Below are 27,383 nucleotides of genomic sequence, written 5' to 3'. Positions count from 1 at the left end.
TTATAAAAGAAGACCATTCTGGTCTGTCAAAAGTCTTTTCTGCATCAAAAGAAATAGTTATGTTTGGATTCAACCTTGATTTTGCCACATGTATTGTATTGAATAATCTACTTAGACTATTTGAAGAATGCCTTCCTTTAACAAATCCTACCTGATCTGGATGTATTAATTTTGGTAAATACTCACCCAACCTATTAGCTAATGCCTTTACTAGAATTTTATAATCTGCCTTCAGGAGTGATATTGGTCTGTATGATGAAGTTTTTAATGGACCTCTACCTTTCTTCAATAGCACTGTGATTATAGCAGTTGAAAAAGTTTCTGGAAGGGTTTTGGACTCCACCGCCTGGTCTAACACATCCATCAAAAGAGGCATCAACAAATCTTTAAATTGTCTTTAGAACTCAGGAGGGAAACCATCTTCCCCCAGAGACTTATTAGCTTGTAAAGTACCGAAAGCTTTCTCTATTTCTTCCCTTGTAAAAGATGCATCTAGGTCATCTTTTTCTTTTTCTTCTAATTTAGGAAGTTTAACATCTGTTAAAAATTTTTCCATTTCATTTTCATCACCTACTAATTCTGAATTCTATAGTTACATATATTGTTTAAATGTATTATTTATTTTTTTCATTGTGTGATAGTATCAGTTTCTGTTCCTATTGGATTTATCATTCTGGATGACTCTTCTGCTTTTACCTGTCAAGATAACACTTTATGTGCCCATTCTCCTAGCTCATAATATTTTTGTTTAGTTTTTAGTATCATTTTTTTCCATTCTATGTTTGTAATGCATTATATTGTAACTTTTTATTCTTCTCTAATACTTTATATTTTTCTTGTGTTCCTGATATTTGATATTTCTTTTCCAATTTTGTTATTTCCTTCTCTAAACCTAATTCTGTCGCATATTCTCTAAGATTTTTAGTATAATAATTTGTCCCCTCAAGTAAGCTTTAAGTGTATCCTGTATTAGAAATTATTAATAGAAGAAAGATTGTTTTCACAAAATATTTCTATCTGTTTCTTAATAAATTGCCAAAAATCCTTCTTTAGTAATGTAGTATTAAGTATTATACATACTTTCTTGCTTTTCCATTATTGTAATACTTAATGTTAATGGCGAGTGGTCTGATAAAAGTCTTGCCAAATACTCTGTTTTTACCACTCTACTTTGTAACTGAGCAGACATTAAAAATAGGTCAATCCTTGTATGTGAATCATGTACCCTTGAATAGAATAAATAGTCTCTTTCTAAGGGGTTGAGCTACCACCATGTATCAATTAAATTCAAAGCCTTCATAAATGATAATGCCGTTTTTGCAGCTTTCACGCTTGATGTTGTTCTCGCTGATTTGTCCAATATTGGATCTAAACAAAAATTGAAATCAATATATTTTGCCTTCCCCTGTGGGTTTTAAAAAGATATCCTTCAAAAAGTTTTCATTGTCATTGTTTGGGGTGTAAATATTCATATATGTCCATGATTCTGCATAAATTTTACAATGTGCCATTACAAATCTTCCAGCTTGATCCGTTAATGTCTTCTATTGTATATTTTGATTATTTAAAATCACTTCGCCTTTTGTTTTTTGATTCAAATGAAGATGATATTACTTGCCCACCCATCCTCTTTTTAATTTTGTATGCTCTGATTTAGTAAGATGTGTTTTGAAAATGACTATATCTGCCTTTAATTTTTTTTTAGGTATGCCAAGACCTGCTTTCTCTTCACCTACCCATTAATTCCATTAACATTAAAACTAATAAATTTAAATGTTCTATCCATATTCTTCTTTAAAATAATAAAATCTCTTTGACTTTTTAATAGCAAAGTGATCCTTCCCCTTTATGAAAAACACACAATGGTCCTGCCCCGATGGTGATGTATATGTAGAGATCCGAAAGCCCACAATAAAACCCAGCAGAATATCTTGAGAAAGAAGAACCCCTCCCTTTAGTGCCATTGTTTTGGTTTCTTCTTTCCAGGCAGCATTCTCCCCGCGAGACCAGCATTTCCACCCTGCTACTAATTTTCCCACATTATTTTTCCCTTTTACTGAGATCTCCATGAACACTTCTATACCTTTTACTTTTAAACAATAAATGCAAGATGATTTAGCAAAAATAAAATTTTTACTTAGTTTCATTATAAATATTTTCACAATTTTCTCCCTTGGCAACCTCAATACTTTTTTGCAAACTTCGCAGAAAATCTTCCACCTCATTGTTGGTCTTGAAAAATTGCCGGTTCTCTTCCGCTACTTCAACTTTCAAAGTCGTGGGGAATATCATTGAATATTTCAATTTTGTAGCATGTAATTATCTTTTCACACCTTCAAATTCTTTAACTTCCTTTTCTATTCTCTTTGAAACATCCAAAACCCAGTATATTATTCAGCTAATCATGCCCTTGTGTAAGTCAGGTTTCTGTAATGGCCACCACATCATAATTCCATGTGCTGATCCATGCTCAAAGTTCATCATTAGGTATTCTTTATACTTGTTACATTAAAGTTACCTACACTTCAAAGTTACCATTCAACTACCTACACTTACATAAGAACATAAGAAATACGAGCAGGAGTAGGCCATCCGGCCTGTTGAGTCTGCTCCACCATTCAATAAGATCATGGCTGATCTGATCATTGACTCAACACCACCTAGCTGCCTTTTCCCATATACTTTAATTCCTTTTTTTATATAAAAATCTATCTAACTGAACCTTAAATATGTTTAATAAGGCATCCTCAACTGCTTCCCTGGCGATAGAATTCCACAGAATCATTACTCTCTGGGGAAAAAGTCTTTCCGCATCTCCATCTTAAATCTACTCCTGTGGTGGTGCACATACTCGTGGCAAACTGGCCCCGCTTGTACCACTGCACTGGCGGGGCAGCCGCGAGAAGATGGCGCCATCGGCAGACCTTCGTGCCGCGTGGTTTGAACGGAGCACGTGCCTCTTGCGAGCGTGATAATGTCACTGACCATGCGGGGGCGGAGCTCACACTACCCTTAAAGGGGCACGCGCGAAGTTTGAAATGAACAGTCGTTGAAACCCCCAACGTGATGGTTGCGAGTTTCATTTCGCGTAGCTGCCACTACAGTCGCATGAATCTTGAGGCTGTGTCCCTTAGTTTTGGTCTCACCTAGCAGTAAAAACAGTTTTCCTGCCTCTATCTTATCTATTCCTTTTATAATTTTATAAATTTCTATAAGATCTCCGCTCATTCTTCTGAATTCAAGTGAGTATAATCCCGGACAATTTAGTCTCTCCTTGTAGGTCAACCCCCTCATCTCCGGGATCAACCTGGTGAACCTCTGGACTGCCTCCAAGGCCTCCTTCCTCAAGTATGGAGACCAGAACTGCACACAGTACTCCAGGTGCAGCCTCACCTTGTACAATTGCAGCTTGACCTCCCTGCTCTTGAATTCAATTCCTCTAGTGATGAAGGCTAATATACCATTTGCCTTCTTAATAACCTGTTGTACCTCCAACCCAATTTTTTTGAGATTCATACACAAGCACTCTTAAGTCCTTCTGTACTATAGCATTCTGCAATTTTTCATCATTTAAATAATAATCTGCTCTTCTATTGATGATCTCGCATTTACTAACATTGTACTCCATCTGCCAGACCAACCCACTCACCTAACTTAACTATATCTTTCTGCAGCCTCTCTACATCCTCTACAATTTGCTTTCCCACTCAATTTAGTATCATCCACAAACTTTGCTCCACTACACTCTGTCCCCTCTTCCAAATCATTAATGTAATTGGTGAACAGCTGTGGGCCCAGTACTGACCCCGCGGCCCCCCACTTACCACTGTCTGCCAATCAGAAAAACACCCATTTATCCCGACTCTCTGCCTCTGTCAGTAAACCAGTCCACAATCCATGGCAATATACTTCCTCCAACTCCATTCGTCTGTATCTTACTGATAAATCTCTTGTGCGGCACCTTATCAAATGCCTTCTGGAAATCCAAATATACAACATCAACCTGTGCCCCTCTATCGACTGAACCCATTATACCCTCCAGTAAGTTTGTCAAACAAGACTTGCCCTTTCTGAACCATGCTGCGTCTGCCTGATGGAACCCCTTAGTTTTAAGTGTCTTGCTATTTCATCCTTAATGACAGTTTCAAGTATTTTCCTGACTACAGTCGTTAAGCTAACTGGCCGATAGTTACCCATCTTCTGTCTACATCCCTTTTCTAAAAAGTGGCACGACATTTGCTGTCTTCCAATCTGCCGGGACCTGACCAGAATCCAGAGAATTATGGTAAATAACTACCAATGCATCGACTACCGCCATTTTCCTCAGTACCCTGTGATGCAACCCATTAAGACCAGGGGATTTATCTGCTTTCAGTCCAATTAGTTTGCTCATCACTATTTCTTTTGTAACAATTATTTTATCAAGGCCCTTTGCATCCCTAACACCACTCTTTGCCATGCTGGGTATGACTTCCCCTGTAAAGACTGACACAAATATTTGTTCAATGCCTTGGCCATTTCCTCATTACTCAATATCATTCTCCCTTTCTCAGCTTCTCAGGGACATATGTTGACTCTTGCTGCCCTCTTCTGTTTTATATATTTATAAATTTTTTTCTTTCTGTTTTTATATTTTGTGCTTATTTACCTTTAGAATCCTTCTTTGCTTTCCTTATTTCCAGTTTAGTTGCCTTTTAAAGTTTTCCCAATCCTTCAGTTTCTCATTACTCTTGGCTACTTTGTACACATGAGCTTTTAATTTTATACTTTCCTTTATTTCCTTAGTTAACCAAGACCGACTCTTCCCTCTCTTACTGCCCTTATTTTTATCAGGAATATATTTTTGTTGAGCACTGAAAAATCTCTTTGAAAGTCTTCCACTGTTCCTCAACTGTGCTCCTAGTCCACGCTGACCAATTCCTCCTTCATCCTGTTGTAGTCTCCCCTGTTCAAGCATTATACACTAGTTTTAGATCTAACTATTGCACTCTCCATCTGTATGTGAAATTCATTCATACTATGATTGCTCTTTCCAAGAGGGTCCCAAACTACTCGATTGTTAATTTTACCTATCTCATTGCACAATACTAGATCTAAAATACCATTCTCCCTTGTTGGTTCCTTAACATGCTGTACAAGAAAGCTATTATGGATGCATTCTATGAAGTCATCCTCCAGACTCTCTTGACCAATCTATGTGGAAGTTAAAGTTTTCCACGACAACTGCCCTCTCCACTGCTGCCATGGACATGTTAAATTTTTATCATCAAAGTTTGGTTATATCATATTGTGCTAGCTATTTAGATTGTTGATTTATTTTTTTGAAGTTTATTTAAATTTTTTTTCCATACATGTATCCATAGCTAGGTGCAAAATATTAGTATCAAATCCATTATACATGATGTTATAAAACCCAACCCCCTCCCCCTAAACAAAACCCAAAGAAAAGAAAAATGAAAGTTAGAAAAAGGAAAATAAAGAAAGTAAGAGAACAAGAATAGGCACCTGGTGGAGCATTGATTTCTTGCAAGATAATACAAACTTTTTTTTCAGTATTCGTCTGAAGAGCCTGAATGCAAACACTGACATCACATCCTTGGCACGAAAGGTGGTAGAAGAATGCAAGCTTATTCATCCGTCTAAACTTGCAGAGGTTGAACAGCTGATCTATTACCTTCAGAATCGGAGAGAGAGTCCTCCTGGAAGAGGTAGCAATTTACTTTGGATCTATTTGCAGTTGGTCTTCCTGATACCTAATAAACAGTTATCATTAACATATATTTGCATGGGTCATCTAGGTATATTTGGCATGTACAAATTTACAGTATTTTTTTATCTCAATCCAACAATGAAATGCAGAACATGCAAATCCTTGTACAGTACATGTAAATCCTTGCTGAAGATAAATGGAAATTTTAATTGTTTTTTTTACATTCATATTGCTATGATCTTTTAAATTTTGGCAAGTGTTCTAAATTTTTGATTTCATATTCAAATCATGTGATTATTTAATTGTGCTGGTCCATGATCTAGAAAATTAATGAGGAGAAATAACTGTCTTATTAAAATTCAGCAGATTTCAGTGTTTTGATCTACTCTCAAAGCATTTTTCTTTAACCAAAAGTATTCAAAATGCCAACTGAAATAGGCAATGATCAAAGAACATCCAACTTGGTTGCTAAAAATGGGGAAACTGCAATTAGATCATCAACATTTCACATTGCTGGAAGGGGACAAGAATCTTTAATATAGTCAGGATTAAAAATGGGTTATAGGAATTGAATGCATAAGTAGCCATTTTAACCAACAGTATTGAAATTTAATGTGTGAGACATGGATGAAACAATTCGCAGTTTTCTTCACAGAAATATTAGGCATTGGATTGCAGTTCTGACTTGTTATGGGGAAATTGCAAATATTGTTGCCAAAGGAAGAACATTTGGTGTTGTCATATTACAATTAATTAACCAATAGATGTATTAGATATATTGTTGTTAATGATAAATTTATGATACTAACTGAAGATGTGTCTGATACTAGTTAATATTCTCTAATGGTAATTCTCCATGATTGTAATTGAGGCAACCGACTGTACTAACTAGATGAGAGATCAATCTACCAATACTGAAACCTCAGGGATTGTAACACCTCATCCTATATATTTTTCTTTTAACCTTCCAGACTACCCTGCCATGGGAACCTCTTGAAAGGTCTTGCTAATGTCCACGTATATAATGTCCACCTGTCCTGTCCTCTTCAATTCCCTTTGTCACCTCTTCAAAAAATGTTTTTTTATCAGGTTGTGAAACATGATATCCCATGCATGAAGCCATGCTGATTAACACCAGTCAGTTCCTACTTATCTAAATGCCGGGATCACTGATCTTGACCCAGCTGTTGGAGTTTCTAACAGAAATCTTTAACATCTCACTGAAGCAGTCCACTGTCCCTGCAGAATTCAGGCACCTAAGAGAACAATGGTAACGTGACTAAATACCTGCTATCCAGTGGCACTGAAAATTACAAATCAAGATTCAAGATTCAATTTATTATCATAGTAATAAAACAGTGTCATATTACATGAAATTTCTTTTAACCTGCTGCAAGGCAGACAGATTCATGACCAGCAGAAATTGCTTAAGCACCTCTTACAGTCAGAGAGAGAGAAGGAAGCAAATGAGAGTCCCCCACCAGAGCCTCTAGCGCTTCTGCAGCCCCCGCAGCCACACAGAGCCCAGTCCAATCCACTGGCAACCCAAGCACCTGTACCGAACCTCGGACATGGTCAGGAATCCTTCAGCGCCCTCAGTACCTCCACGGATCCAGTTTCTGATACTTGGTATCCCTCCAGCCAGTTTGAGCAAGTCTCCAGCAGTCCGCAACCTAGCACAAGCCTTCCGTCAGCTGTCTCCTGCAGCTTACAGTTTCCACGGGTTCCTTGCCTCGAGTTGCCAGCAACCCGCCACATGGTGTGGTCTCTCAGCCGCAGAGCTCCCACATTGGTCCGCTGCCATGGTCACTGTCCCTGCGGGTTGTCTCCTCCACTTCTCCCTCTCAGGCGGTGCCTGATCTTCCCATCCTCTGGTACCCTGCTCTAGTCCTTCGCTTCCTCAGAGTCTGCATCCCTTTGTGGCTGCCTACGATTAATAGGCCTGCCATCATGGGCGCGGACCCCAGGTCATGGGATTTCAATCAAAACCACCATCGGCTCCCTCAACGGCCTGTTCAAAGCCCGTGTGGAGCTGATGGCAGTCGACTGGGCGACTGGACCCTGCGTGATTGCTGCATCTCTGCTCCCTGCAGGTCCGCACCAATGGCAATGCTGCCGCCACAGTGGCTTCGGCAGCGCCGCTATCTTCAATCTTCACAATCATGAAATGGTTGAACAATTGGTAATAGAATGCATCAAATCGGTCCTTCCAGTAACATTGGACCCATTCCATTTCATCTGCTGTCCAAACCAATCCATTGATGATGCTATAGCCTTGACCCTCCAGTCTGACCTGACCCATCTAGCAAATGGTGCTTCATATGCCAGACTCTTGTTCATTGATTACAGTTCAGCATTCAACACAATTATACCTCAGAAATTGGTGGATAAATTGTCGTCATAGGATTCAACACCACTCTCTACAACTGGACTTTTTAAACTGACAGACCACAGTCAATCTAGGTTGGTAGTAAAATCTGAAGTTTCATCACTGAGCACAAGCGCACTTTAGGGCTGTCTGCTCAACCTGCTACTGTTCATGCTGTTGACTCATGACTGTACTTCCTGATTCAATTCTAACAGGATCATCAAGTTGGCCTCGTTGGCAACAATTAGTTGGTTTACAGAGGAGGTTGAGGGGTGTAAAAACATCACGAGTCTCAACTTGGATGGACAAGACAAAGGAGATGAATGTGGACTTCAAGAGAGTCAACCACTCTCCATTATACATCAATGGTTCCATCGTGGAGAGCATGATATTTTTGGGTGTGCATATAAAGGAAGACCTACCCTGGACCTTTAGTGCCTCCTTATTAGTCAGGAATGTGCAGTAGTGCTTACACTTCCTCAGGAGATTGAGGAGGCCAAATCTACTAGACCCTGACAACACATTTTGCAGGAGCCCTGTCTGGTTCCATCATTGTGCAGTATGGTAGCTGCAAAGCATCAGACCAGAAGCCAAACAAAGGATCACTGGGGTTTTCCTTTCCTACTGATGACATTTACTGTGAGTGTTGCTTAAATATGGCTCAAAGAATTATAGAGGACCTTTTCCATCCAACACATGATATGCATCAGTAGTTCTGCTGTGGATAGAATGAAGACCATAAACTTACTTAGTGTGCATATAATGGACAACATATCTTGGAGTCACAACCCCTCATTAATCAGGAAAATGCAACAATACCTACACTTCCAAAGGCAGTTGAAGAGGGCAAGGCTATAATATAGAATGAATAGAACTTTACAGTACAGACTCTTCATCCTACAATGTTGTGCTGACCTATATAAACCTACTCAACAATCTAAACTTTCTCTACCTCACACCCATAACCCTCTATTTTTCTTGCATCCAATTGCCTGTCCAAGTGTCTTTTAAATGTCCCTATTGCACCAGCCTTCATAACCATTTCTGGCATTGCATTTCCTATCAACCTGCACAGCAGCATTGAGAGATCTATGGATTTTGTTCCCAAGTCCTTCTGTTCTTCCATACTATTCAGAATCCTGCCATTAACCATAAATTCCTCCTTCCAAAATGCACCACCTCATACTTATCTGTTTGAACTCCATCTGCTCAGCTCTTCAACCTGCTTATATCCTGTTGTAACCTATGGCAATGGAGATGGGTAGGAGAGGCTGGAGGGGATCTCAAAGCCAGGATAGAGCTGGTTCAGGCAGTAGCAGTGAAGGGCTGGCCCCACCGGATGGAGATTCAGTACCAGGCAGCCCAGAGGTTAGACAGCTTCATACTCTAGCCTCCCAACAGACACTTCCCCCATCCTGCTGGAAACTAGGAAGAGGGAGGAGCAGATTTGTAGGCTCCCTGACCTCGTGCTGCTGAAGAAGGCAGCTTCGCATTGGGTCGGCTGTGGACGCTGCAATGGTGCAGGTATCTGCAGAGACCAGTGGCAGCAGTGTACCTGAAGATGACCCCTTAGAAACAGGAGTCCTCCATCCCACCCATTGAACCTGCTCCCATATTCAGTGAGATCACAGCTGATCTGGCTGTAGACTAAGCTCCACCTTTCCCCATAACCCTCAATTCCCCTAAGATGCAAAAAATATTACTGAATCTTAAATATATTTAATGAGGCGCCTCTACTGCTTCCTTGGGCAGACATTTCCACAGTGTAGCCTCTATTTCTGTTCATGAAGTCATCTGCTGACAGTAGTCATTAACACATCCACACCTGCCTCCTGAAGAGTGTTTCCGATCTGTTGGACAAGCGTTTGGGGATTTTTCTTCATTATGATGAGAATTCTTCTGTCATCAGCAGTGGAGATCTTCCTTGGAATATCAGTCCCTTTGTGATTACTGACCTTACCAATATGCTCTTTCTTCTTAATGATTCGATTTTGATAATCCTAAGGTTTGGGCACTGTCTCTTATTGTTATATTTTTGTTTTATTGACCTTATAATGGCTTCTTTGACTTTCATTGGCACAACTCTGGTCCTCGTGTTGATAAATGGCAACTACAGACTCTAAAGGTGATCAAAAGCTTAGAATCAAGCCCAGCTCTTTTACTTGCACCAATGAATTAATTAAGCATACCCATGTATTCACAAATACCTGTGAAGCCAAATTTCCCAAACATGGTGCTCTGAAATGGGGGAACTAAGTATTAAAAGTGCTATAATTTCTACATGATCAAACCAAAATCTGGAATGTGTACTTTAATTACATGTGAATTGTTTGATTACAAATTTAAAACTGTGGTGTACAGGGGCAAGTAAAAGAAAAGGTATCTTTGTCCCAAACATTTAGTATGTGTACTATTTGATTATTGAAACGAATTCAAATTAGCAGTTCATAAACTACATACATGAATAAATATTATATATGTATTAATTATAAAATTTTTGTCACAAAATATGCATGTAAAAGTAAAAACATGTATGTGATATTTTTTCATTATTTAGAGCCATAGAATATTACAGCACAGAAACGGGCCTCTTTCACCTTTCTAGTCTGTGCGGAACCTTTTTTTTTTTGCTTAGTCCCACTAACCTGCATTCAGTCCATTGCCCTCCGTACGTCTCCCATCCATGTACCTGTTCAAATTCTTCTTGAAATTTAAAATTGAGCCTGCATTCACCAGTTCAGCTGGCAGCTCATTCCACACTCCCACCACTCTGTGTGAGGAAGTTTCACCTAAATTTTTCCCCTTTCACCCTTAACCCATGTCCTCTGGTTTGTATCTCACCTCATCATTATGGCTTGGCTTTGCAAATGAAGATCCAGGAAGGATCGTAGATATGGCATGTCCTTCGAGCCTGCACAATAGATTTTTTTAGGTGGAGTGCAGTGTGTGTCGTACTGCCCCCACCCTTTACGCCCAGGCCTAGCAAGCTAGAATGGTGACAGCCAGTCCTCATGTTGTAGGTATTTTGTCGGAGTGTCCTTCTCCTAGATGGATGGCCTGATGAGGCTAATAAGCCCCATTTGCCCGGGTTCAGAGTTTTCCTTTTCTTAGGTTGGCTGCTACCAAGGCTAAGAAGCACAGCCTACTCATTTAGTTATACTGTTGGACACTCGGTTGCATTATGACCTAGAAAACTCAGAGAAAAACAGGGGACACCACAAGAAAGGGTTGCTACGGATGCAGTAATGTAGGAGAGGCCATTTTTCATGACCTGCCTGGCAAGCCACACTGTGGCCATGTAGCGATTACTACACTGAGAAAGGAGAGGCACTTTCCCTGGGTTAGCACACTTCCTCACCCACCCCCCCCCCCCACCCTGGTGGAAAAAACTTCACCTACCCTCAGTGGTAAAAACCTACCTACATTTACCCTGTCTATCTCCCTCAATCTTAAATACCTCTCATTCTTTATACGCTCTGGGGAATAAAGGTTCTAGCACGGATCCCTGAGGCACACCACAAGTCAAAGGTTTCCAGTCTGAGAAGCAATCATCCAGCACTGATGGATGATTGTTGGCTTTTCTCGTCCAGCTATTGTTGAACGAAGTTCACTACTTTGTCATGAATACTTAGCGTCTGAGCCTTCCTGACTAACCTCCCATTTGGGACTTTGCTAAAGTCCATGTAGATAACATCCACAGCCTTTATTTATCAACTTTCCTGGTAACTTCCTCGATAAACTGTACAAGATAGGTTAAACATGACCTACCACACACAAAGCCATGTTGACTATCCCTAATCAGTCCCTGGCTATCCAAATACTTGTATATTTGATCTTTTAGATCACCTTCCAATAATTTACCTACTACTGACATCAGGTTCACCGTCCTATCATTTTCAGGGTTACTTATGGAGCCTTTTTAAACAATGGAACAATGTGAGCTACTTTCCAATCCTCCGGCACCACACTCGTGGCTAAGGATATTTTAAGTATTTCTGCCAGAGCTCCTGCAATCCTACACTTGCCTCCCTCAAGGTTTGAGGGAATGCTTGTTTTCTTTACTTCCCACAATCATGTGTTTGTTTTCTGAGTGAATACTGATGGGACAAAAAAAATTCAGATTGCTCCCATCTGTCTTGGCTGCTTACAAAGTCGACCTCTGATTTTCAAGGGGACCAATTTTGACCCATACTATCCTTTTGCTTTTAATATAACTGTAGAAACCCTTGGGATTTTACTTTACATTGTTTGCCAAAGCAACCTCATGACTTTTTTTTGTCTTCCTGATTTCTTGAGGTTTTTCTTGCATTTTTTTATACTCTTCAGGTACCTCATTTGCTCATGTTTCCTATATCTGCTATACACCTCTCTTCTCAGCCAGATCCCCAATATCCCTCAAACCATTGTTCACTATGCCTCCCAACCTTGCTGGCAGAAACATATAAACTCTGTACTCTTAAATTTCACCTTTGAATGTCTTTCACTTACATTGCACATCCTTGCCAGAAAACAATTTCCCCCAATCCACATTTTCTCATTTCCTCAAAATTGGACTCTCTCCAATTTAGAATCTCAATCCGAGACATAGACCTATACTTCTCCATAATTAACTTGAACCAAAATGTTCCCCTTCACATACTTCTCTCACCTGTCCTGTCTCATTCCCTAATAGGAGATCCAGTACTGCACTCTCTCTGGTTGGTACCTCTACATATTGACTTAGAAAACTTTCCTAAACACATTTGACAAACTTTAAGCCATCTAGCCCTTTTACAATATGGGTGTCCCAGTCAATATTATAGAAAGTTAAAATTGCCTACTATCACAACCAGTGTTTTCTGCAGCTGTCTGCTATCTCTCTACAGATTTGTTCCTCCAATTCTTGCTGCACCATGTCTTTAGCACGTGTTAATATGCAATATCCTCCTATTTCTAATCTCACTAGCACATGGCACAAGTAGCAAGTGTTGCACTCACACCTCCTCCCTCACCACGGTCCAGGGCCCCAAACAGGCCTTTCAAGTGAAGCAACTTTACTTGTACATCCAGAGGACTTATTTACTGCATCCTTTGTGGCATTCTCTACATAGGAAAGACTGGTTGTAGATTAGGAGATCGTTTCACTCTGCACCTGCTCTCCGTTCACAACCACAGCGACCTCCCAGTGGCCATCCATTTCAATTCAGAGTCACACTCCCATGTTCATATGTCTGTCCATGGCCTTGTGTACTATCCCGCCCAGATCATGTGCTGATTGGAGGAACAACATCTTATTTTCTATCTGGGCACTCTCCAGCCAGATGGCATTAACATTGACTTTACTGCTTTCTATTAAACGTGCTTGCCTTTTCTTTCCCTTCCCATATTTCTTGTCTTTCCATTTCTTTCACTGCCCTCTTCCCCCTCATTGCTGCTGTCCACTCCCTCCTTTCTCCACCTATCATCTACTGCCTTTGCCACTCACCTTCCCCTTCCCCCCCCCCCCCCCACTCTTTTGTTCGGACACCTGCTGGTATTTTCTCATACTTTGATTGAAGGACTCAAGCCCGAAACATTGGTTATGTATCTTTACCTTTGCTACATAAAGGACACTGACCTGTTAAGCTTCTCCAGCATTTTGTATTTTTTACAATTGCTATCTGCTGAGTCTCTTGTTTTTAATAGAATTAACAGGGCAGAAAACTTGGGAAGGGATCAGAGTGTATGGCCAAGTGCAATAGGAATTGATATGAAAAGGGAGGGGAGTAATGGATTAAAAGTATTATATATGAATGCACAAAGTATAAAAAATGAAGTGGATGTGCTTGAGGCTCAATTGGAAATTGGCAAGTGTAATGATGCAGGAATGACAGAGACATGGCTGCAAAATGACCAGGGCTGGGAATTGAATATTCAAGGATATATGTCCTATCGAAAGGACAGACAGGTGGACAGAGGGGGTTAGTTGGCTCTGTTGGTGAGGAATGAAATTCAGTCCCTTGTGAGGGGTGACCTAGAATCAGCAGATGTTGAATCTGCATTGATGGAACTGAGAAATTGTAAGGGCAAAAAAGATCCTACTGGGAGTTATCTACAGCCCCCAAGCAGTAGCCTGGACATAGGGTGCAAGTGAATCAGGAGTTAAAATTGGCATGTCGCAAAGGTAATGCTATGATTCTTATGGAGGATTTCAACATGCGGGTAGTCTGGGAAAATCAGATTGCTACTGGATCCCAAGAAAGGGAGTTTGTGGAGTGCCCCTGACATAGGCTCTAGTACAAGCTGCCCTTAAGAATCCAGCAAGGAGAAGGCAATTCTGGATTTAGTGTTGTGTAATGAACAGGATTTGATAAGGCAACTTGAGGTTAAGGAGCCATTAGGATGTAGTGACCATAATATGATAAGTTTTAATCTACAATTTGAGAGGGAGAAGGGAAAATTGGAAGTGTCAGTATTAGAGTTGACAAAAGGGACGATGGTGCCATGAGGGAAGAGCTGGCTAAAATTGATTGGAAAGATTCCCTAGCAGGGATGAAGTGGAACAATGGCAGGTATTTCTGGGAATAATACTGAAGGTGCAGGATCAGGGGTGACCGTGGCTGACGAGGGAAGTCAAGGACAGTATAAAAATAGAAGTATAATATAGCAAAGATGAGCGGGAAGCCAGAGGATTGGGAAATATTTAAAGGGCAACAGAAGATAAGTAAATATGGTGAGAAAAGATGAGCAACGAAGGTCAGCTAGTCAAGAATATAAAGGAGGATAATAAAAGCTTCTTTAGGTATCTGAAGATGAAAAAAATTAGTTAAGATCAAAGTTTGGCCCTTGAAGACAGAAACGGGTGAAATTATTATGGGAAATAAGGAAATGGCAGATGAGTTGAATGGATTCTTTGGATCTGTCTTCACTAGGGAAGACACAAACAATATCCCAGATGTAATAGAAGACAGAGGACCTAGTGTAACGGAGGAACTGAAGGAAATTCACATTAGGTAGAAAATGGTGTTGGGTAGACTGCTGGGACTGAAAGCTGATAGATCCCCAGGGTCAGATGATCTGCATCCCAGGGAACTTAAGGAGGTGGCTCTAGAAATCGTGGACACATTGGTAAGCATTTTCCAATGTTCTATAGATTCAGAATCAGTTCCTGCGGATTGGAGGGTAGCTAATGTTATCCCATATAACCATATAACCACTTACAGCACAGAACAGGCCTGTTCGGCCCTACTAGTCCATGCCATAGCAAATCCCCACCCTCCTAGTCCCACTGACCAGCACCCGGTCCATACCCCTCTAGTCCCCTCCTATCCATGTAATGATCCAGTCTTTCCTTAAATGATCCCGCCTCGACCACGTCTGCCGGAAGCTCATTCCACATCCCCACCACCCTCTGCGTAAAGAAATTTCCCCTCATGTTCCCCTTATAATTTTCCGCCTTCAATCTTAAACCATGTCCTCTAGTTTGAATCTCCCCCTTTCTTAATTGAAAAAGCCTATCCACATTTACTCTGTCTGTCCCTTTTAAAATCTTAAACACCTCCATCAAGTCCCCTCTCAATCTTCTACGCTCCAGAGAAAAAAGCCCCAGTCTGCACAACCTTTCCCTGTAACTCAGACCCTGAAATCCTGTGAACATTCTCGTGAACCTTCTCTGCACTCTCTCTATTTTGTTTATATCCCACTTTTTAAGAATGGAAGGAGAGAGAAAACAGGGAATTGTAGTCCAGTCAGTGGTGGGGAAGATGCTGGTGTAAATTATAAAAGTTGAAAAAGCAGCACATTTGGATAGCAGAAACAGGATTTGTCCGAGTAGGCATTGATTTACGAAGGGGAAATCATGCTTAACTAATCTTCTGTAATTTTTTTGAGGATCTAACTATGAACATAGACAAGGGAGAGCCAGTGGATCTAATGAACCTGGACTTTCAGAAAGTCTTTGATAAAGTCTCACATAGGAGATTAATGGGCGAAATTAGAGCACATGGTATTTGGGGGTAGGTTACTGTCATGGATAGAAAGTTGGTTGGAAGACAGGAAATAAAGAGTAGGGATTAGCAGGTCCCTATTAGAATGGCAGACAGTAACTAGTGGGGTACCACAAGGCTGGGTGCTGGGACCTCAGCTATTTAAAAGTAGCATTAGCAAATTTGCAGATGACACAAAGCTGGGTGGCAGTGTGAAATGTGAGGAGGATGTTATGAGAATGCAGGATGACTTGGACAGGTTGGGAGAGTGGGCAGATGCATGCAAATGCAGTTTAATGTGGATAAATGTGAGGTTATCCACTTTGGTGGGAAGAACAGGAAGGCAGATTACTATCTGAATGGTGTCAAATTAGGAAAAGGGGAAGTACAACAGTTGCTGAAAGTAAGCATGCAGATACAGCAGGCAGTGAAGAAAGCTAATGGCATTACAAGGGGAGTTGAGTATAGGAGCAGAGAGGTCTTTCTGCAGTTGTACAGGTCCCTGGTGAGACAACACCAGGAGTATTATGTGCAGTTTTTGTCTCCAAATTTGAGGATGGATATTCTTGTTGTTGAGGAAGTGTAGGCTCACGAGGTTAATTTCTGGGATGGCGGGACTGTCATATGTTGAAAGATTGGGATAACTGGGCTTGTATACACTGGAATTTAGAAGGATGAGAGGGGATCTGATTGAAGCATATAGGATTATTAAGGGATTGGACATGCTAGAGGCAGGAAACATGTTCCCGATGTTGAGGGAGTCCAGAACCAGAGGCCACAGTTTCAGAATAAGGGGTAAGCCATTTAGAAAAGAGTGGAGGAAAAACTTTTTCACCTAGAGAGTTATGGATCTGTGGAATGCTCTGCCTCAGAAGGGAGTGGAGGCCAATTCTCTGGATGCTTTCAAGAAAGAGTTAGATAGAGCTCTTAAAGGTAGCGGAGTCAAGGGATTTGGGGAGAAGGCAGGAATGGAGTACTGATTGTGGATGATCAGCCATGATCACAGTGAATGGCAGTGCTGGCTTGAAGGGCTGAATGGCCTTCTCCTGCACCTATTGTCTATTAACCTGTTTGTCTTCAACTGTTGAACTCGATTGCCCAATCAGCTGATCCTCTATCTTCATCTGCTGTGGCTCTCAAACATCTGAAGTTTATCGCATGCTCTCTTATGTTAAGCAAGTTTGGCCACTCTTATTCCACACTATCCATATCACCTTCAACCTTGTGTTCTTGTTTCAACATTGTTGCACTGGCATTAGTTATTTGTCTGAATAACTCCTAGATCCTATTCTGTTACTCACTGAGAGAATGGGCGATCTGTGATCTAACTCTGCCTCATGACCTTTAGTGCCTGCCACATTGACCACCGCCAGTGGGCTGATATCGCCTCAAACCGTACATCTTGGCGCCTCACAGTTCGGCGGGCAGCAACCTCCTTTGAAGAAGACCGCAGAGCCCACCTCACTGACAAAAGACAAAGGAGGAAAAACCCAACACCCAACCCCAACCAACCAATTTTCCCCTGCAACCGTGTCTGCCTGTCCCGCATCGGACTTGTCAGCCACAAACGAGCCTGCAGCTGACGTGGACATTTACCCCCTCCATAAATCTTCGTCCGCGAAGCCAAGCCAAAGAAATAAAAAAAACATAAATTATCAATTTGAAGTTAACGATTTACCTTGCATCCGTGGTCATTTGCACAAGTGTTACAAATTACTCCTCCTTAGTGTTTACTAATATTGTACCACACTTAAATGTTTTGGTTCTAATCTCCTGTCACCCTGTTTTCTGCAACCACATTAAAAATTGGGATGTAGGTGGATGGAGTGGGGAGGAGAACAAAATGGGTGATGGGGGCCTGAAAGGGTATATGGGAAAGATGACAAAAATGGGAGGACTGTAACTGGATCAGGAGAGTGAGGAGAACCAGGAGGTAAGAATTACCTGAAATTGGAAAATTCTATGTTGACACCACTGGGTTATAGTGTTCCCAGACAGAATATGAGGTATTATTTCTCTAGTTTTCATTGGGCCTCACCCTGGCAGTGGAGAAGGCTGATGGACAGATTAGTGAAGGATGGGAAAATGAGTTTGAATGGCCTGTAGGTGGAAGCTCAGGACATAACAAATCAATTGCCTGGTTTTATCTGTTATTACTGATGTAGAAGAGGCCACATTAACAGCACCATATGCAATAGACCTGTTTGGAAAAGTGAATGTGATTCACCTGGAAGGCTATTTATGTCCCTGAATAGTGATGAGTGTGTAGCCACTGCAGAAGGGGTAGAAAGATGTGACAAGTGGTGGGATGCCATTACAATGGTTGAAATTATGAAGAATCATGTGTTGAATGCAGGAACTAGGAAAGTGAAATATGAGGACTTGGTAAACTAAACTTGCCTGCATTTTCTGCTACTTAATACTGAACCTATTCTTTATCTGTTGTGATAAAATGTCTTGAACCTCTGTTTTTCTTTCCACAGATCCTGCTGGCCTTTTTTGAGTATTTCTAGCATTTTGTGTTTTTCCTTTGAACAAAGTGTTGCTTATGCTTGTGGACTGAACTGTGGGAAATGTTTGTGATTGGCATAAAATATGAACTTGTGTCCTTTTCAGAAAAACAAGACAAAAAGGTTGGGAGACTGAAGGACCCACCACCTTTTGAAGGAATGGAAGTAAGACACAAAAAAATTAATTAAAACTGAAAATATCACTACATTAGTCATTATGTATTTAGCAAATTAGTTTCAATATGTTAAGGATATAAAATAATTGTAATAAAGCATTTAATAATTATGATTGTTGGTAATTTATTGTGGTGAGTCCGAATCCAATTCAAAATGTCAAAGTGAACAGTTATTCGGCCAGCACCTGAGGGAAGTTAAGAAACTTAAAATGGAATTGATCTCAAATAATGTGTATTGTATAGAAGATGCAGTTTGTAAGTCAAATGTGTTTACAGTGTTCATAGATTAAATTATTGCAGAGTATGAGAAAGCAGAAAATGAGTTAAAGCTTATTTGTCAAATAATGTCAAATCTGAGCAATCTCAGAATTAAAATTTTTGGATTATGTATTGCTAATATTTAATTGTAATTTGTATTTGCAAGTTTAACATAAACAAGAAGAAAATGAAATTTTTCTTGTTGGATAACAATTTTTTAAAATCCTGCAAACAAAATGGCATTGTGGAAAAATAAAGACTTTTGATATTAACATAAAGCATATTCTTTCTGACCCGTAGATTGATGAAATAGCAAATATTAATGATATAGAAGATTACATAGAATTGCTGTATGAGGATTTATCTGATGAAGTACGAGGTTCAGCACTCATTCTTCAATTGGCTCGCAATCCTGATAATTTGGAAGAATTGCTACAAAATGGTAAGCTTATGTTTGTAAATGGACAACAGTTATAGTCTGCTTTTTACTTTCTGCATGACTTCCCAATGCTTTTACTGTTATTAGAAAGGCTTCATTAATCTCACTTTGTTCTCTCACTAGTTTCTTCATTACATTAAATTTCATTACTTATCCGGTATTTTTGCATTTTTTTTTTGTTTAGCTTAATTGAAAAGGCATGAAGAATTCTTCAGTTTTACTCACTCTGAACCAAAGCAGAAATATAATAAATGCTAGAAGACAATTTCTTCTTTCTGCTACATAATGGCTGATTATTGATCTTGGATAATTTCTAAATATTACTTATGTGAGGTACATAATACCTCACATGACCTGTGTGAAATTATTTATGTATAATATAATATTTGTACTTTTGGTTCCTAGTTCTAACATTTAATTTATATTTATGCATAGGCAAAAGGATCTGACTTTGACAAAATTGGGTCTGGATTTTAAAGAGTTAATTCTTTGTGCAATTTTCCCTCAGTTTGTTATTCAAAAGTTATTATATTTCAATATTCAGAGACTGCATTGGGAGCATTGGCTCGAGTGTTGAGAGAGGATTGGAAGCAAAGTGTGGAGCTTGCAACCAATATTATTTACATATTTTTCTGTTTCTCCAGGTAAGTCTAAATATGAAGAGTATCGTTTGTGAGCTGTTTGAATATGGAGTGCCTACTGATTGTGTTTCAAACTGTTGCTTCTCAACGTTCTAAATTTTATTTGTAAATATCTCAATTCTTTAAATTTAAAAAAGCCTGTAAAATTTCTGAGAATTACCAAACACCTAATGTAAGGCTAGAGACCCAAGAGACTGCACATGTTGGAATCTGAAGCAAAAAACAGTTGGCTGGAAGCACTCAGCAGGTCATGCAGGATTAGAGGGAGAAAAAGAATCATCAATGTTTTGGGTGAAAACCCTTCATTAAGACGAAAGGTGCAGAGGGGAGATACCCATTCTTCTGAGGACAGAGTGGGAGAGGTTAGACAGGAGTGAACAGAGGTGGTTGAGGAGCAAAGTTGGAAGACTGAGCCATTGATTGGGAGATGCCAGACAAAGGGAGAGAAAACCAGACCAAAGGTGTTTGAGTAGCTGAATTCCTAAAATGAGAAAGTTGTCCTATCATGAACAGTTAAATTGGATCCGTATAGTTCAATGATGAAAAGAATGAGGAGTATTTTTCAAAGTTCAGATTTATTGTTGGAGTACATACAACCCTAAGATTCTTTTTCTTGCAGACCAAAGACCAAACAGAATTTTTACTTATTGGTAACTATACAATGTACTCAAGAAAAAGATGAGTGTACATTTGTTAAAATGTAAGATCTTAAAGCCATGAGAGGATGGATGTGGAATTGCTTCTGTTAGTTAAAAATCTTGAACAAGGAGACATTATTGCAAGAGGTTTCAATGCACATCATTTAAGGTTGAGCTGCTCCTTACAGAGAATGTTGAATTTTGGGAATTCTCTATCCTGGAGGGTCACGATTTAAAAAAAAAAGCCCCTCATTGAATGCCTTCCTGTGGTCAAAGTATAATGCATTATCTAACTATCAATTATTTACAAGTGCTATTTCAAAGCATTCCAATAAATTGGTCAAAGGTAATTTTGCTTTCAGAAACACCTGATTTTGTTAGATACCTTAAATGTTTTTCAATGTTCCACTATAAAATCATTCCCTGGTAATATTTTTTTTCCTTTTCGTGGCTCATTGCTCATTTCTTTGATTCTCCCTCTTTTGTCCCAATTTCTGGTCATTTTTGGTGATTTCTAAAATTCTTTCTATTCCCAATTTGGCATATTTGAGTCTTTTCTTGATCAACATGCAATCCATCAGAATAGCTGATGCTAGGAAGTTATTTCCATTAGTGTTTTCTGTCCCTTATTTGAATCTCAACTTATTTCCTGAAATAATGAATCAACTTCCTTTCTCGAGTCAAGTACCTGAAATATTTAATTCTCAGCTATGGTTATCTTGCAAACAAACTGCCAAGAAGTCTTCAATTTTGTTAAAGGAATTGCTAAAATCATTTTGCGAACAATGAATGGCTGTAATTTTAGATGTACAATCATTTTCAAAAATTTAAGGCTAACAGTCAAATATTTTTGTTGGTGAGATTTTGGATACTAGTGTTTCAGATTGAAATTTAGAACTACAGTATTTCCATACATTTCCTTGCAACAGCGAAGAAAGTCATTTGATCCATTGAGTTTATGAAAACTCCTTGGAGCAATCCCATTTTCTGACATTTCCCTCTATTTTTTTCTCACTTACTGATTTATATTCCTTTTGGATTTTTGTACTTGCCACCAGCATTTTTTTGGGATGTGGGAAGAAACTGAGCACTTGGAGCAAGCAAACTTCACAGAGACAGGACCGCAGGACAGCATTGAACTCTGGTTGCTTGGATTGTGACACAGTAGCGATACATGCAGCTTCACTGTGCCACTGGGCCTCAGTAGATTGTCAGTATTTGAAATTGTTTCACAACCTTTTTAATTTTCATAATCTTGTAATTTATTATAATGTTTTTGTTGAATTATATTGTAGTGCTAGATATCACCATTGTTATATCAAACTGAATCTGTTCTGTCTTGCAGTTTTTCTCAATTTCATGGACTGATCACTCACTATAAAATTGGTGCTCTCTGCATGAACATCATCGACCATGAACTGAAGAGACACGATCTATGGCAGGAAGAACTTCATAAGAAGAAGAAAGTAGATATCCTTTTTTTGTGCAACAGAATCTTACAACAAATACCATTTCATCTTGTTTTACCTTGAAGCTTCCTGAATAATTGCCACAGCAGCAGTGAACATGCAATTTAGTAATAAAGTTGTGTTATGTCCAAAAATTTTCTAAATTTCTTAAAGTATTTCTTTATGTGGAGCAAGAAAATAGAAAAAAAAACTGAATAGTTGGTTTTCTATTTTTTAAATGTGTAGAGGTCTGCCAGATGATAAAAATATTTAGTTATTTAATTTGTGAAATTGTTTAATGTTTCACATGCCTGAATATATTCCTTAAAAAAAAATTAGAAAACCCATTTTCCCCACTAAATGGGCTCGCATTTTTTAAATGGAAGAAAGGCTTATCATTAAATTTTATTTCACCTTCACTTTCAGTAGTTTCTCATGTTGGGTGACTTCAATTTTCCCTAAATTCTTGCAGAGCTTTTGTTCTGAATTGCTTGTGTTCTTCTTTTCCAATCCTTCAATTAAAACCCTTTCCTATATGCCTGATTACCTCAACCGCATTGAAGTTTGCTACTTCTCTCTTTTCTGTTGTTTCTAACATTAACAAAATGGGCTTTCACCACTACTTTTTCTCAGCAGAGCTATCATTGTTTCCACTTGCTCCATTTGAGAGTCTTGAGGACCATAATATATGGAGCAGAACCAACTTACAGTTCTGTAGTACCTTCATTAGCACATGAGGCTGGGCCAAAAGAAAATTAGTGATGCAGCTGGAGTTGCTGAAATGGGAGAGCGGGGAGTGGAGGCATATTGCTGTTCTGCAAGCTCTTACCACCCAATCCTAATACTGGTGAATCCATACAGGCTTTAAATGGCCTGTTAAAGGAGCTAACAGTTTTTTTTAGCTCCTGCAACCATGGAGGTCTGTGCCCAAGGTGGAGCAGACATAAGGGGCTGCAGACTATGGGGGATCATAGGACGGGCACAGGGCACCAGAAATGGAGGAACACATCCTGTTGGGAAGGGGAAATATAGGAGATGACCCTGAAGCAAAGGTGACATGGCACTGGATCAGCGAGGGGTTCAGCGGCTAATGAACCCATACAGGTGATTGGCAACTTGCAGTCGAAGGACCTACACAGGTTGTGGGCTACTGGGGACTGGCTCATGGGAACTAGGTATCAGAATTGGGATTTGAAAGCTTGCTGAGGGCAGGAATGGTTGCCGAAGTACCTCGGGTGCTGAAGGCTTCCTGATGGCATCGGAGATCTGAAGCTTGGGTTGCTGATGGTTTGAACCGGAGTCTGTGTGGCTGAAGAGGCTGCAGAAATGCTGGAGGCAAATCCACGGACTCTCAGAGTCTCTGAAGGGACTCTCTTTTGCTTCTCTTTCTCGTCATGGACACCAGGCAATGATAATGACAACTTTGTTTGCCTTACAGCAAAATTTGAAGTATATCATGTTTACTACCTTTTTAATGTAACGTGACAATAAAAGGAACCTTTGATACATGAAGTATAATAGAGATTTTGTGAAGCATCTTGATAGATGACAGAAAAGTATTCATTGAGATTTGGAGAGGAAATTTTGAAGCTTAGAAGCTTGGTAGCTGAATGTGGGTGGCAAAGTGAGTTATAATAAGTGAATTAGTAACAGAATATCCCCGATCCGGGCAAGAGTGAAGGAGAGGCGGCGGTCCCAGCCTCGGTCGAGTGAGGCAGGCGGCGGCCCCGATCCGGGGAAGAGTGAAGGGGAGGCGGCGGCCCCAGCCTCGGTCGAGTGAGGCAGGCAGAGGCCCCGATCTGGGCAAGAGCGAAGGGGAGGCGGCAGCCCCGGCCTCGGTCGAGTGAGACAGGCGGAGGCCCCGATCCAGGCAAGAGCGAAGGGGAGACAGCGGTCCCGGCCTCGGTCGAGTGAGGCAGGCGGCGGCCCCGGTCAGGGCAGAAAGTAGGAGGCGGCAGCCCCGGTCCGGGCACAGGAAAAGCAGTGGCAGCCTCGGCCCCGGTCCGGGCAGTATGGTCTGACCTAGGAGGGGAGGCAGGCCCCTCCAGCCCGGGTACGAAACCTGCATAGGAGAAGGCCACTCTGATATAAAACCTACGACCCAAGGACCTCGCTGCCATGTCCCAGCTTGCTTGGCCACGGCACACGAACCATGGGTGTAAAGGGTGGGGCCAGTACTGTGCGCACTGCACTCCACCTAAAAGCTCCTTTGTGCAGGCCCGAGGACAGGTCCACGTCCTCCCCCTCCACGTCCTCCCCCTCAAAAGATGCTCACAAACTCAAGCTAGCATGCTGGAACATCAGAACCATGCTAGACAAGGCCGACAGACCTGAACGTCGGTCTGCCCTCATCGCACATGAACTCCTCAGACTTGACATTGACATAGCTGCTCTCAGTGAAGTCCGCCTTGCAGATGTAGGCAGCCTCCAAGAACGCGGCGCGGGCTACACACTCTACTGGTCTGGCAAGCCTATGGATGAACGACGCCTATCTGGTGTAGGCTTCATGGTCAAGAACTCCATTGCCTCCAAACTCGAAAACCTCCCAACAGGCCACTCGGACCGGATCATGTCCATGCGACTCCCCCTTCAAAACAAGCATCGCATCACCCTCATCAGTGTCTATGCTCCAACCCTCCAGGCAGAACCAGCAGAAAAGGACAAGTTCTACACTGACCTGCGCAACCTCATCCAACGCACCCCTACAGCCGACAAGGTTGTCATCCTTGGTGACTTCAACGCTCGCGTCGGCAAAGACTCAGAAACCTGGCCAGGAATCCTGGGCAAGCATGGCGTCGGCAAGTGCAACGACAATGGGCGCCTCCTGTTGGAGCTCTGCGCAGAACAGCGGCTTGTCATTACAAATGCCCTTTTTCAGCAGAGGGACAGCCTGAAGACTACCTGGATGCATCTCCGATCCAAACACTGGCACCTCCTGGACTACGTCCTGGTGTAAGAAAGAGACAAACGAGATGTGCTCCACACCAGGGTCATGCCCAGCGCGGAATGCCACACTGACCACCAGCTGGTTCGCTGCAAGCTCAACCTTCACTTCAAGCCAAAGCCCAGGAACAGTAAAGCCCCCAGAAAGAGGTTCAATGTTGGAAACCTGCAGTCAGACGAAGTGAGAGGAAACTTCCAGGCAAACCTCAAAGCAAAGCTCGAGCATGCAATCCGCCTCTCGGACTCGTCCCCGAAACCCTCTGGGATCAGCTGAAGACTGCCATACTGCAATCCACTGAAGAGGTACTGGGATTCTCCTCCAGGAAAAACAAGGACTAGTTCGACAAAAACAGCCAGGAAATTCAGGAGCTGCTGGCAAAGAAGCGAGCTGCCCACCAGGCTCACCTTACAAAGCCGTCCTGGCCAGAGAAGAAACAAGCCTTCCGTCGCGCATGCAGCCATCTTCAGCGCAAACTCCGGGAGATCCAAAATGAGTGGTGGACTAGCCTCGCCAAACGAACCCAGGTCAGCGCGGACATTGGCGACTTCAGGGGTTTTTATGAGGCTCTAAAGGCTGTGTACGGCCCCTCACCCCAAGTCCAAAGCCCGCTGCGCAGCTCAGACGGCAAAGTCCTCCTCAGCGACAAGATCTCCATCCTCAACCGATGGTCAGAACACTTCCAATCTCTTTTCAGTGCCAACCGCTCAGTCCAAGATTCCGCCCTGCTCCAGCTCCCTCAACAGCCCCTAAGGCTAGAGCTGGATGAGGTCCTCACCCGGGAAGAGACATATAAGGCAATTGATCAACTGAAAAGTGGCAAAGCAGCAGGTATGGATGGAATCCCCCCAGAGGTCTGGAAGGCTGGTGGCAAAACTCTGCATGCCAAACTGCATGAGTTTTTCAAGCTTTGCTGGGACCAAGGAAAACTGCCTCAGGACCTTCGTGATGCCATCATCATCACCCTGTACAAAAACAAAGGCGAGAAATCAGACTGCTCAAACTACAGGGGAATCACTCTGCTCTCCATTGCAGGCAAAATCTTTGCTAGGATTCTCCTAAATAGAATAATACCTACTGTCGCCGAGAATGATCTCCCAGAATCACAGTGCAGCTTTCGCGCAAACAGAGGAACTACTGACATGGTCTCTGCCCTCAGACAGCTCCAAGAAAAGTGCAGAGAACAAAACAAAGGTCTCTACATCACCTTTGTTGACCTCACCAAAGCCTTCGACACTGTGAGCAGGAAAGGGCTTTGGCAAATACTAGAGCGCCTCGGATGCCGCCCAAAGTTCCTCAACATGGTTATCCAACTGCACGAAAACCAACAAGGTCAGGTCAGATACAGCAATGAGCTCTCTGAACCCTTCTCCATTAACAATGGTGTGAAGCAAGGCTGCGTTCTCGCACAAACCCTCTTTTCAATCTTCTTCAGCATGATGCTGAACCAAGCCATGAAAGACCTCAACAATGAAGACGCTGTTTACATCCGGTACCGCACGGATGGCAGTCTCTTCAATCTGAGGCGCCTGCAAGCTCACACCAAGACACAAGAGCAACTTGTCCGTGAACTACTCTTTGCAGACGATGCCGCTTTTGTTGCCCATTCAGAGCCAGCTCTTCAGCGCTTGACGTCCTGTTTTGCGGAAACTGCCAAAATGTTTGGCCTGGAAGTCAGGCTGAAGAAAACAGGTCCTCCATCAGCCAGCTCCCCACCATGACTACCAGCCCCCCCACATCTACATCGGCACACAAAACTCAAAACGGTCAACCAGTTTACCTATCTCGGCTGTACCATTTCATCAGATGCAAGGATCGACAATGAGATAGACAACAGACTCGCCAAGGCAAATAGCGCCTTTGGAAGACTACACAAAAGAGTCTGGAAAAACAACCAACTGAAAAACCTCACAAAGATAAGCGTATACAGAGCCTTTGTCATACCCACACTCCTGTTCGGCTCCGAATCATGGGTCCTCTACCAGCATCACCTACGGCTCCTAGAACGCTTCCACCAGCGTTGTCTCCGCTCCATCCTCAACATTCATTGGAGCGACTTCATCCCTAACATCGAAGTACTCGAGATGGCAGAGGCCGACAGCATCGAATCCACGCTGTTGAAGATCCAACTGCGCTGGGTAGGTCACGTCTCCAGAATGGAGGACTATCGCCTTCCCAAGATCGTGTTATATGGCGAGCTCTCCACTGGCCATCGTGTCAGAGGTGCACCAAAGAAGAGGTACAAGGACTGCCTAAAGAAATCTCTTGGTGCCTGCCACATTGACCACCACTAGTGGGCTGATATCGCCTC

At 41.6% G+C, this 27,383-nt stretch overlaps 1 protein-coding gene across 7 annotated transcripts in view; it reads left to right on the top strand.

The window, feature by feature from the left end:
- The window catches only part of kifap3a (kinesin-associated protein 3a), a 233,923-nt gene that overhangs the window by 24,263 nt on the left and 182,277 nt on the right, over positions 1 to 27,383 (top strand). For all 7 annotated transcript variants that reach the window (XM_069938225.1, XM_069938224.1, XM_069938222.1 and 4 more), the window contains 5 exons: positions 5,554 to 5,708; positions 18,638 to 18,696; positions 19,266 to 19,407; positions 19,949 to 20,048; positions 22,029 to 22,153. In XM_069938225.1, coding sequence (XP_069794326.1) covers positions 5,554 to 5,708; positions 18,638 to 18,696; positions 19,266 to 19,407; positions 19,949 to 20,048; positions 22,029 to 22,153 — 581 coding nt within the window. The remainder of the gene's footprint in view (positions 1 to 5,553; positions 5,709 to 18,637; positions 18,697 to 19,265; positions 19,408 to 19,948; positions 20,049 to 22,028; positions 22,154 to 27,383) is intronic.

This window comes from Narcine bancroftii, chromosome 5 (genome assembly GCF_036971445.1).
Source record: "Narcine bancroftii isolate sNarBan1 chromosome 5, sNarBan1.hap1, whole genome shotgun sequence".
In the NCBI taxonomy this organism is placed as follows: Eukaryota; Metazoa; Chordata; class Chondrichthyes; order Torpediniformes; family Narcinidae; genus Narcine; species Narcine bancroftii.
Note: the sequence above shows the minus strand (reverse complement) of the source record. Positions and strands in the feature narration are given on the sequence as shown.